Consider the following 12580-nt stretch of genomic DNA (forward strand, 5'->3'; position numbering starts at 1 on the left):
TAGGTAGGCTAGTGGCTGGGGGTTATTATTCAGTTTAAGAGACTTAGCCATGTATGGTCTTCAAGCACGTACTGCTCCTTTTTTTTTTTTGAGACAGAGTCTCACTCTGTCACCCAGTCTGGAGTGCAGTGGTGCAATCTCGGCTCACTGCAACCTCTGCTTCCCAGGTTCAAGCGATTCTTCTGCCTTAGCCTCCTGAGTAGCTGGGACTATAAACATGTGCCACCATGCCCACCTAATTTTTTTTCCCCTGTATTTTTAGTAGAGACAGGGTTTTGCCATGTTGGCCAGGCTGGTCTTGAACTCATGGCCTCAGGTGAACTGCCTGCCTCAGCCTCTCAAAGTGCTGGATTACAGGCGTGACTTAGGACCTCAAAGTATTTTATATAATTATCTAATTAGTTGGTACATTCATTTCTTAGAAACATTTTCTAGCTCGCAAGTTGATAAATTTGTTAAGAGTGTCAGGAATTTTGTGATCATGCTTCTCCACTAATAGTGCTTTGGGAGACAATGCAAATGAAATATGAAACGTGACTCATATTGTTAAGTATTTCACTTATTTGCTGTTTTTAAGTTCACTAATTAGAGTGGATAAAGTCAATGTCATTGGGGAAGCAATAAAGAGCTTTGTGGGCTTGAATTCCTGTTCTGCCACTTACTAGCTGCATTGGACTTGACAGCTTATGGCTTCAGTTTCCCTATCTGTAAAATGGGATAACATCTAATTCTAGGGATTATTGTAAGGAGACAATACATAGTAAGTACTTATTATAGCTTAGTGTAAGCACTATGATTAGGCTTGCCTCTGATTAAGGCTTTTCAGCTTGTTGGAGTTTTAGCTGTAATAGTGCTATAATGAGTACTAGCCTATACTAGGTGCTTTGTAAGTAATAGCTGTGTTCCCTGTCTCTCACAAACACTAATTTTGGTAAAACTGTTTTAAGAATCTTCCATGATGCAGACAAGGTTGATTCATCCCTGAAAACTAAGATAATCAGTTGTGGCAGAGCTGGGATTCACACCCAAGGCCTACTGCCTTCTAGTCCAGAGGTCCTTCCACTACATCGTGACTACCTTTGTGCCTCAAAAGTGGCATTCCTTTTCTGTTTTCAACTCTTTAGGTAACATCTTTGCCTTACCTAGACAATAGTAATATACATACAAGGGTTACTTTTACATACTCTTAGTAGCTATATTTCGATATAAAGGAATATGCCCACTGACCTTTGGGAATAGACAGGCTTGAAATGGCACTCTGGTAAACATTTTCTGTTTTTGTATGAGATTTAAATGTGTTGAATCATTGCAGTTTCTCATGCTAGTGGAAGTTTTTCTACTGTAGCCTTCTATTGTTTCTTTAATTTACTATTTTTTTTCCTTTTTGTGATCCATTAGATGACAGTCACAAAGAACTACCCATTTTCTGGATTTTCCCCTATTTTTTTGAATCCCGAATTTGTCAGTTTTTTCCAAGCTTCCAGATGCTGGATTACCAGGTAGAGTACATATTCTGTTTTCTGGCATGGTTGGGGAATGGAGATTCTACTTAAATAGATATAAGGCTATTCATTGATTTTAGTAAATTAAAATACAATGAGCTGTATTAAACACTAATATTATACCATATATAGCTCAGTCCAGTGGTTCCTAAATATCAGTAATCCCTAGAGTGCATGTTGAAAATACAGATTGAGTACCAAAATAAACCCACTAAATCAGAATTAGAGGACAAAGCCCCAAGAAAAAATATCTCACCAAGCTCCTTGGGTGATTCTAAGTGTGCTAGGTTTTAGAGTGGCTGATTTAGTCTTTCATCATCGCTAGGAGATTTTGCAGCCCCTCCACCCCCGGTTCATCATTATGAATGTTGGTTTCCTCTTTTCAGGGGGTATAGAAAAGTAAATCACCTTTCTGGTTGGTGAAATGCCATGCACACTTTACTGCGTCACTCTTGGGATGTCAGGAGTGTCAGAGAAGGCAGAGATGGCTCTGTGTGAATGTGTTGATTCCAGGAGGAAGTTACTGGAGTGAGTAACTTCACAGTGATGACTATGGAATTTTCCCCATGCCTGAAATGAGAATGAGGCTGCTGTCCACAGCAGCTCCACCTGGTCTTTTAAGTTCATTCTGCTTTAAACTCCACTTTCCTGTATTTTTTTCCCTTGTGTTTGAAGTTAACCCTGTTGTTGCCATCACCGTGTATGGTCTTTGGGCAGGTACTGCTTCTTTTTTTTTGAGACAAAGTCTCACTCTGTCACCCAGTCTGGAGTGCAGTGGTGCAATCTCGGCTCACTGCAACCTCTGCTTCCCAGGTTCAAGTGATTCTTCTGCCTTAGCCTCCTGAGTAGCTGGGACTACAAACAGGTGCCACCATGCCCACCTAATTTTTTTTCCCCTGTATTTTTAGTAGAGACAGGGTTTTGCCATGTTGGCCAGGCTGGTCTTGAACTCATGGCCTCAAGTGATCTGCCTGCCTCAGCCTCTCAAAGTGCTGGATTACAGGCGTGAGCCATTGCACCCAGCCTGCTTCCTCTTTTTGTAAGAGTGTTTTATTTGAGTTTTCTGAATAATCGACTAGCCCCTGATTAAGGCAGAGTTTTAGCTGTAAATGTCTTCACTAGCTGTTGCAAGCTAGCACTTTGTTCTAATCTTTCTAATCCTGAAGGCATATACCATTACGAAAATTATTTTAAAATTCTGAAAGAAACAGTGTTACCAAAAATGAGAGTAAAAGACTACTTGTGATTCCACCCAAACAGCAGACACTGTACTTTCAAAGTAGTTTTAATCTTTTTTTAAAAGTACTTTTTACAGGTTTGTAATCATAGAAGACAATTTTGAATTCTGCTTTCTTCACTATGTCTTATAAGTATACATTTTTAAACATAGCTACACAATCTTTATGCTTTAATAACTAAATTATTTCATTTACAGGCTATTATTCCCTTCTTTTTGGACTACAGGTTGTTTTTGTTTTTACCTTTTAAGGTACTGTAAATAACACTGCTATAAACACCTTTTATGCATATAATTTTTTCATGTTTTATATAACTTACTTAAAAATAGGTTTCCAAAACTGAGATTACTTTATCAAATATAATGGACTTTTTTATGGCTATTAAGTAGCATTAACAGGTTTTGTTCCAAAAATGTGTAGCACAAGCCATTTTATACTTGACTTCTTGAGCTCTGCTTTGAGCAAAATTTATATCATAAGTCTTCTCAAAGCTCATTTAACTTGTTTTTGGGGCATCAAGTTTTCTGTTTCTTGTCTGAGGGATGCTTCTAGTATTGACATTTGCAATACAGAGATAGCTGACATATTCTAAAGATGTTAACTACGTAAACGGGTTCTAGTTTTCAGCAGCATCTTCCACCTTTGGCAACGGATAATCGTCTAGTGCAATGTTTGGCTCACAGTAGGTGCCATGTATATGTCAAATGGATAACTGAGTGAAATAGCATGAACCCTGGAGTCAAAAAGGATCTGAGTTTTAATCCTGGTGCTGGCACTTACTTAACCCCTCTGAAGCTTATCTTACCTGTTAAATGAATATGGCAATAATATATCTGTCTTTTAAGGTTTTAAGGATTTTATGAAATAATGCCTGGAAAGGCTTAGCCCTGTCCTTAACACACAGCAAGTATTAAGTTTAGGTTCTTGCTGTCGGCATTGTCATCACCATCACTGTCATTGTCATCATTCAGATAGTCCCAAGGTGGGGTAAAACTCTCCCTCAGGTCCTTTTTTGATACATCTGAGAGATTAAAATTGCATAATTGTATAAATTGGTGCAAAAGTAATTGCAGTTTTTGCCATTCATTTTAATTCATTCATTCCTTTTAATGGCAAAAACCGCAATTACTTTTGCACCAACCTAATAATTCGTGCCCTTAGAAAACTGTTGCATCCATATTTAGAGAGGAGTTTTTTTTTTCGCTATGGGCAAGAGTTTGAAATGGTGAGAGGGCAGAAGAAGACAGATCCAGAATACAGCAGATGAGAGAGGCAATTTTGGAGTAACCAGCCGTCACTTGTTAGGCAGTCTGTATTACTAGGAAAGAACTTCTGGAAATATTAGGGTTACAGTTTTGAGAAATAGTTGCAAGGTCCAAGTGTGGACAATAATTATACACTTCAGTGTATTGATGAAGAAAGGTTCTGATTAGGTCATATGTGTCTGACAGGCTAAAAAGCAGTCTTCTCAATAAAGAGAAAGCCAACCTTTGGAAAAAAAAATGAGAACAAAGTCTAAAACAAAGCAAATTTGTTTTTCCTAATTCCTGCTAAAGGGAAGAACGGTACTGTCCATTACATGCTCATGTTGGAGAAACTGTGCCATATCTCCTCCTGTATTTATAAACATTATTTGATTACGTTCTTGGACAATTTTTCTATTTTTTGAAAATTTCTCTGGACCTATTATTCCTTTCTGAGCATTTTGCTTTCCTCTTTTTCTTTTGTTACTTTAACTTCATTAAAAAATTTTTTTTAAATAGAGATGGGATCTCTCTATGTTGCACAGGCTGGTCTCGAACTCCTGGGCTCAAGCGATCCTCTCACCTCAGCCTCCCAAAGTGCTGGGATTACAGGTGTGAGCCACCATGCCTGGCCTAACTTCATTTTGTGTTACTTTTTTTTCTTGTATATTAGCCTTCATTGAATGAAAACTTTGAGTCCTCTTTCCTCCTTCACAGATCTTTTCCCATAGACCTTGATTAGGCCTTTTTTGTTTGTTTGTTTGTTTTGTTTTTGGACATCACCTGAGATGATTATATATAAGCCCCCAAACCACAATGCAGTAAAAAACCCCAAATCACTAAATCTCTTCTTTGGAAATACTTCCCAGGTAAGAGGAAGGCAGAAATGCTGCAAATCTTCATAAAACATAAATTATGTACTCTTCAGTGATCAAGCACTTGATGAATACAGAATAAAACAGTCATCAAAGACCTAGAAAACCAAGAGTTTTATTAACAACAAATTAGAAAGGAAGGATATGATGATGGAAAGAAACTCTGATTTTGAGTCAGAAGTCTGAGTCCTGGCACTGCCTTTTAGAGACCACTTAATCTTGGGAGAAGTCACTTTATCTCTCCAGGTTCTGTTTCCTTACCTATAAAATAAAATGATTGAACCAGAAAAGAGATGGCAGATAAGTTTCTCTTTTGGTGCTAAGCCTGATAAATTGCTAGTGATTTTCTGGAGAATTTGTTGAGAATACCAGGCTTGGTAGCAAAGAGTAATGTGATTAGTGGTGTCCACCATGGGGGTGGGGTCAGGGAGTGGTGGTGTTCATGTCCTGAATTTTCTGTGTCTGAATTAGATGATCTCACCTCCTTTCCACCTGAGACATTCTGCTCTCTCTTGTTTGTACTTAATATGGGACAGTCGTCTGGGGTGTTAAAAATATAGCTCTTTGCTTTTGTCAAAGCTATCCTTTTTAAACATCAGCCTGTTAGGACACTATGTTTTTCAAGATTAGTTTCACAGTCAGAAATGAAGATATTTTGGCAGCAATTTCTGGAAAATTATTGCAAATTAAAAGATGGCTACCAAAATTCTTAAAATTTAATCTATAATAAACATAAAACATGTAGTGGGTTTGAAGGAAAAAGGGGTATAAGATGTCCACATGTTAATTTCAAATAAGAGCTTATGGGATATGGGGATTATGATAGACTTTGCTGCTGTGGTAGAAGCTGGTTGCTGGAGCAGAAGAAGGTACTGGGGACCTTTTGTGTGTGCTGAAATCCAATAGAACACAATTCTTAGGGAGTTACAGAAATGCAAGTACTCTGTCTTATTTAATCTTTCTTTCCTGGCCTGATACCTGGAACATAGTAGGCACAAAATAAATGTATAAATGTTGATGTGGATGTCTTGGTCTCCATTTAACTAGTTTCAGTCTCATGTTACAGAAGACATTTGCGTATAGATAAAATTAAAAATTGGGAATTGCAGAGATTTTGTGCTTTTCCTCATTTCTATACAGTACTTCATCACATTAATCAGTTCCATGGGATAAATTTTCTATTTGAAAATGCCTCTCATCATCATTGTGAGTGAAATGTCGGGGATAATGATGGGAAAATTGTGTATCGGCTCTACTACTAGTGATAGGCAATTTGCAAAATTGTGTTTGCTTTACAGCACTTCCATAGGAGGTTTATTTGTGTGGCTGAAGCTATGAAATATGGATATATGTTAGAGGTACATTAATTTACTCTAGCAGCATGCATTTTACATACCATATGTTTATAGTTAATTAGCACAACAAACCCACATTTAAAAATAATAATAATCTCAATTAGGTTATGCAAAATCAAGCAATCAACCACCTTCCTGACACATACATTCACTGACTCCTTGGGTAACCATAAAGAAATTGTTCTTTTTTTTTCCCCTCTCTTCCATCTGCTATCTAGTATATTGCATAGAATATTCCATGTACTAGAAATCTTTCTAAAATATTATTCTCCAACATTTGAAAAGCTTCATATGAATCTCTTGGGAAGAATTTTTTTCTTATGACACTCATAAATGCTCAAAATATCTTTGTTGAGTTTAATAAGGTACCATATATTTATTGAGTACACAGAGGAGTGCATTAGGGGAAACATTATGAATTTAAATGATTTTAAAAGAAAATGACTTATGGTACTATTTTAAGGTGATTTTGTAGTAAAATCTATTTTTGTATCCTAGCCTCTAATAGATAACATATATTCATAGAATTTTCAAAGTTAGAAAGAAACAGGTAACGTAGGCTGACTTCCCAACGTAATAATCCTCTCCACTAAATTCATGACCAGCTATCATCCAGCTTCACTTGAATGCTTCCAGTGAGCAGAGGACTACAGCCTTAGAAGGCAATGCAATTTATTTAATAGCTCTAATCGTTAGAAAATTTTCTCATATGGAGATAAAATATGCTCCCCATTAACTTCCAACCATTGGTCCTAGTTCTATTCTCTGAAGCAATAAAGGATAAGTCCAATTGCTATTCCATAGGACACCCCTTCAGTTATAGAATAGCTATCAGATCCTCCCAGTCATCTCTTTTCTGGATAAACATCCTCAATTTGTTAAGCTATAAATTCTGTTCATTCCCATTATTTTTCAAAGAAATGAACTAGTTTTATCAGCGTCTCTCCTGAAATGTAGTGACTGAACACGGGGCTTCAAATGTGATCTAACCTGAAAGTTTCCTTGTTGTGATACTGTACTTCCAAATAGACCAACTGTGAGTCCGTGCCAGCTTTTACACAGTTATGCTGGACTGCAAACTCACCATACTGACAGCCAGAAACCCTTAGGGGCTTTTCCACACTGTCCCTTGGGTCTCCTCATCCTGTGCTACAGTGTACTTAGTTTTTCCCACTGCTGAAGCTTAGCCTTAAACTAGACAGGGCTGGAGAACAAGCCTAGGAATCTCCCCTTAAAGCCCTCTCTTTCCCTTGTCCTCAATTTCTTACATTTTTGTGATTCACTTATTAAATAGCTAGCTTACAAGCCAGTTTTGTTGTAAGTTCTTTTGTATTCTTGTTTATTATAGAAACAATTCAGTACATAACTTACTTGAATGTCAGGCTTACCTGTACTGACCTCATAAAAAACCTCATGGTATTCTCGTGGATAATCAAAAGCAGTGGTTCTCAAACTTTAGTGTGCCAGGAGGGCTTGTTAAAACACAGATTGCCGGGCCCTACTCCCAGAGTTTCTGTTTTATTAGGCCCTAGGTGAGGTGAGAATTTGCATTCCTAATGAGATCCCAGGTGACACTGATATTGCTGATCCAGGCACCACACTGTGAGAGCTACTGGTTTAAAGAAAGATGGATTTAGTGTCTAGGTGGATTCACAGCAGTCTTAAAACCAAATGAGAATGCTTGTGGATAACAGGTTGGAGGAGGAGACTGAAGTAAGAAGCTAATAGAAGTCATGCTTGTTCACTTCGGTTTGCTTTCAAGATAATCTGCTGAAACTGAAAGTTGAGTTAAGGACCTTGAGGAGAGAGGTACATGTTTGAAATAGTCACTGTGGGGAGAACAACTATAATTGTGAACCTGTGTCTTCATCTCCATTTTTTACCTTATGCCAGGCCTTGAATAGTGTTTTACAAACATTATCTCATTTAACCTTCACAGCAACTTTAAGTACCGTTACCCTCTTCTTACGTAAGATGACACAGAGCAAATTTCACACACAAATTGGGAAACCCTGACCAAATGAGCACACATCTTCAAAGGCTGAATTTTTTAATGCCAAAAGCTAAGTTCTTGAATACATAATAGACTTTCTTGTAAAGTCTGTTGTATTAGATAAAAGATTAGCGTTGTTCCTTTAATACTAGACAATGTGAATTTGTCATAACAAATCTTTTTAATAATGAAATTTTACTTGGTTAATAAGTAAATTTATTTTACTTATTAACCAAGTAAAACAAATTTTACTTGGTTAATAAGTAAACTCTTGCTCTTAAGAATTTCTTGTTAAATACTATAAGAGAGGTGGCTGTGCTTTAGTCAGGAGTAGGCCAAGGCAGCTTTCCAGCTGCAGCATGACTCAGCGGGTTTGGAGCACAGGTGCACAACTCTGCACATTATGTAACCACACCGCAGGTGCATTAGGTGATCACTCGTGAGCTCGTGCTTGGCTTGGAGCCACTATTGTCTGTAAAAGGTATAATTACCCTGCTAACGCTGTACATATGGCCTGTGCCTGGGTTGGCTCGTGCCCGGGCTCGCTTGCTCCCAGAGAGAGAGTAAAGCCATGTTGCAACTGTCTACAATTCCTCAAGTCTTTTTGCAGTTACCCGCCACTGGTCTACCCACTCCCCTTGGTCTTCTGCTTGGGCTGAAACCTGACACTTGGCGTGACAATTGACATCACGAACAGGATAACGAGGAGAATGAGGCTTCATTCCCTGGTGATTCTGGGTCAGCCTTGTGGCCACAACATGGGTTGTGGTACCCAGGGTCAGCTGTACTGCTTGGATGGGCTCCAGTGGAAACCTGGGCAGCAGTAGATGGGTCCCCCTTGAGCATGGAGAAGGCACTGAAGCAGCTAGAAATGCAGAGCACTGAGAAGGAATGAGCTTTTGCCAGCAGAGTTGGATGGGCATTTTTGACTGTGCTACGAGAAGTACACACCCAGTCCCTGAGGGATGCAGTAGAGGTAAGGGCCCACAGGTACAGATGGGGCACCTGGAGGCCTGGCTACACAGCTCAGAAAAAGAGTTAGAAGCTGCCATGAATGGGGACCTCCAGGCGCAGGCGGGGCACCTGGAGGCCCGGCTACAGAGCTTGGAAAAGGAATTAGAGGCTGCTCTGGATGCACGCCTGGGTCTGTTGTCTTGGCCAGAGACCCCCACCTGGTCTGATACCAAGGAGGCTGTTGGCGGGATCAAGGGGTCCGTGCCATGAAGAAGGGAAAGATGCCCCACCTGCAGGGGTGCCCCCAATGGGAGAAAAGGGGGTCCCAATGAGTGATACGCTCACAGATGTGGATAGATTTGATTTTGGCCAGGGTCGACCAAGAGGAAATTGATAAGCAGCCCAGTGAACTTTGTGGAGACAGTTGTTTCCAGAGCAGCAATTCCAGAAAATACCCAAGCAGGAGAAGAACGTTTCTGCGTGACCTGGTCCCACCCTGGCACTCCAGCCCAAAGACTATGTGCTGCAGCCAGGTGGGGGTGTAAAGTCTTTTCTGTTTGATGAGGGAACTGGCTGAGGTGCCCCTCCCAAGGAGGCCACATGTGAAATTAGCAACCCACTGGTCTCCCACCAATGTACAGCAAGTGCTGGTGCTGGTGGACACCAGCACAGATACATTCTGGGGTTGGATATTTTACATGACTTGGCAGCTGTGCTGTCTATCACAGACTTGATGGACCACTTGATGGAACTGGGACAGTATCACTATATAGTGGACTTGGCTAATGCATTCTTTCCCAGAGAGCCAGGAACAGTTTGCCTTCATGGGAGGATGACAATGGACTTTAACAGTGTTGCCACAGGGCTTTTTGCATAGCCCCACCATTAGCCATGGTCTCATTAATGATATTATGCTAACCTCTGATTCTCTTGTAGATTTAGGAGCGGTAACACTCCCCTTGCCTAGAATTAAGATGGTGCGGCTGAAACCGCCTTCCTTGCAGCCAAGTGGGCCATTTAGCAGGCATAAGCCCTATAGGTAGTTGAACTGGGTGCCCATTTGAGCTGGATGTACATGTGACCACAGATAGTTTTGGCTGGGGCCAATAGCAGTGCATAGAGCACTTGAGAACACTGGTGGGCTTTTGGTCCCAGCTGTGGAAGGTAGTTGAGCCCCGTTGTTCATTGATAAAGAAGCAGTTTGTAACTCATATGCTGCCCTTCAGATTCATGAGAGCATGGCAGGACAGGCTACAGACATTGTGCCTACGACTTGCCTGATAGTGTGATGGGTGTGTTCATGGATAACAATCCCCCAAACTGGGACAGCGCAGGCATCCACTGTGGCAAAGTGGGGTACCTACTTGGAGCAGCAGAGTATGCTGAGTACGAGTCCCTTAGCAGCAGAGTTGCAAGAGGTCTTGGGACCTGTAGTCCTAATGTAAGATAAGGCCATGGTGCCTGAAGCAACCCTACACCTTGAGCCATCGCTGTTTAAGGAAGGGCATCCCCCCATTCCTGATGGGGGGCCATGATACACAGATGGGTCTAGCCAAAGTGCTACTGCTGCCTAGACTGCTGTTGCAGTCCAACCTAGTACTGATACCATATGGTTTGAAACCAGGCATGGGCAAAGTAGCCAATAGGCTGAACTTAGACCGCTGTGGATGGTGATCACCAAGGAGGTGACACCTGTGGTAATCTGTACTGATACGTGGGTGGCCTATCAAGGGTTAACCTTGTGGTTAACTACCTAGAAGTTACCAAGGTGACTAGTTGGTCACCAGCCCCTGTGGGGCCAGGCCATGTGGCAAGACCCTATAGGAGGAAGGATGACCTCCTCCAACCAAGTATGGGGACAAAAGGTAATCTGTTGTTGCCTGCCCTAATGCCTTTAAAGGTAGGGGAACAAAAACCCGGCTTAATGTGTAAAGCAACATTGGGGTAATGTCACCATGAGGTGGTTGCCTGCCATAACCTGGAGCTGTTGCTTTCTATGTTGTTGTGTGTTATGAATTCAGGGCTCCACCCTATGGGCACGTGTCCCTGCCCAGAGGACACCCTTGGTCAGGGAGGTGGAGTGTAAGAGAGATGGCTGCGCTTTAGTCAGGAGTAGGCCGAGGTGGCTTTCTGGCACAGCGTGACTTAGCAGGTTTGGAGCCCAGTCGTACAACTCCACACGTTATGTAACCACGCCATGTGAGACTCATTAGGTGATCACCCACCTGAGCTCGTGCTTGGCCTGGAGCCATTGTTGTCTGTAAAAGGTATAATTACCTGCTAACGCTGTACATATGGCCTGCACCCATGTGGGCTTGCACGCACAGCTTGCGCCCAGTCTCGCTCATGCCCAGAGAGAGAGTAAAAGCCATGTCGAAACTGTCTGTGATCCTTGAGTGTTATTCCAGCTACCCATCACTGGTCCACCCACTCCCCTCAGTCCTCAGCTTGGACTGGAACCTGACACTTGGCATGACAAATACTTTAACTCATATATTGGCATCAGTTTGTTCATTTATTGGTTAAAGAATCTTAATGTTGACTAATTTGAGTAAATTTTCTTTCTGCTCTAATTTTTAACTTTCTAGGTAGATTATGATAATCATGCACTTTATAAACACGGAAAGACAGGTCGAAAACAGTCTCCCGTACGTATTTTCACCAACATTCCACCCAACAAAATAATCCTTCCTACTGAAGAAGGGTACAGGTAAGATCGCAGTGGAACTTTGAAGTACACAAGTCGCTGAAAATAAAGTTACATATATCTATCAGTCAAATGCTTTCAGTATTGAATCATGTTATTCTGTTACTTTTAAATTAGGTCCATAATTTCATACTTAATTGAATTCAGATTGCACCCAGTTTTTGTAATGAGTGCTTTGTAAAGTTTTATCTACTCTGTAAATCTCAATAAATGTATGCAGCTGATTTCTCTGTCTTTTACTCTGTAGATTTTGCTCTCTGTGTCAACGGTATGTTTCTCTAGAGAATCAACACTGTGAGCACTGTAATTCTTGCACATCCAAGGTATGGTGTTCTTATAGAATGTATTTTTATTTAGATATATTCATTTTATTTTAGTTTACTAGTTTTATTACTTTTTCAATGTTATTTTGTTAATATGATTTGTATTAATATGTGTTATAATTTATTAATTATGCTATAATACAATATTTTAAATTATAGAGTACAACAGGCTTTTAAAAATACTTAACTGCCTTCATCATCACCAGCAGTTATTTGAATTCATCTTCAAATGGTACTGTGTGACTGCTAAAATTATCAGTGTTTCAAATAAGGCATTAAATGAATGCTCAATTATGTGTATGTTGAGGGCAAAATTATGGTGTTTCAAATAAGGCATTGACGTATTAGGTACCATCATCATTCTGATGAAATAATTAATAACATGTACT

General features: G+C 40.3%; 1 protein-coding gene across 2 annotated transcripts in view; it reads left to right on the forward strand.

Moving 5' to 3' along the window:
- ZCCHC4 (zinc finger CCHC-type containing 4) overlaps positions 1–12580 on the forward strand; it is a 56788-nt gene that overhangs the window by 36874 nt on the left and 7334 nt on the right. For both annotated transcript variants that reach the window (XM_054485019.1, XM_054485020.1), the window contains 3 exons: positions 1399–1499; positions 11750–11871; positions 12116–12191. In XM_054485019.1, coding sequence (XP_054340994.1) covers positions 1399–1499; positions 11750–11871; positions 12116–12191 — 299 coding nt within the window. The remainder of the gene's footprint in view (positions 1–1398; positions 1500–11749; positions 11872–12115; positions 12192–12580) is intronic.

Source organism: Pongo pygmaeus, chromosome 3 (genome assembly GCF_028885625.2).
Source record: "Pongo pygmaeus isolate AG05252 chromosome 3, NHGRI_mPonPyg2-v2.0_pri, whole genome shotgun sequence".
NCBI classification, from domain to species: domain Eukaryota; kingdom Metazoa; phylum Chordata; class Mammalia; order Primates; family Hominidae; genus Pongo; species Pongo pygmaeus.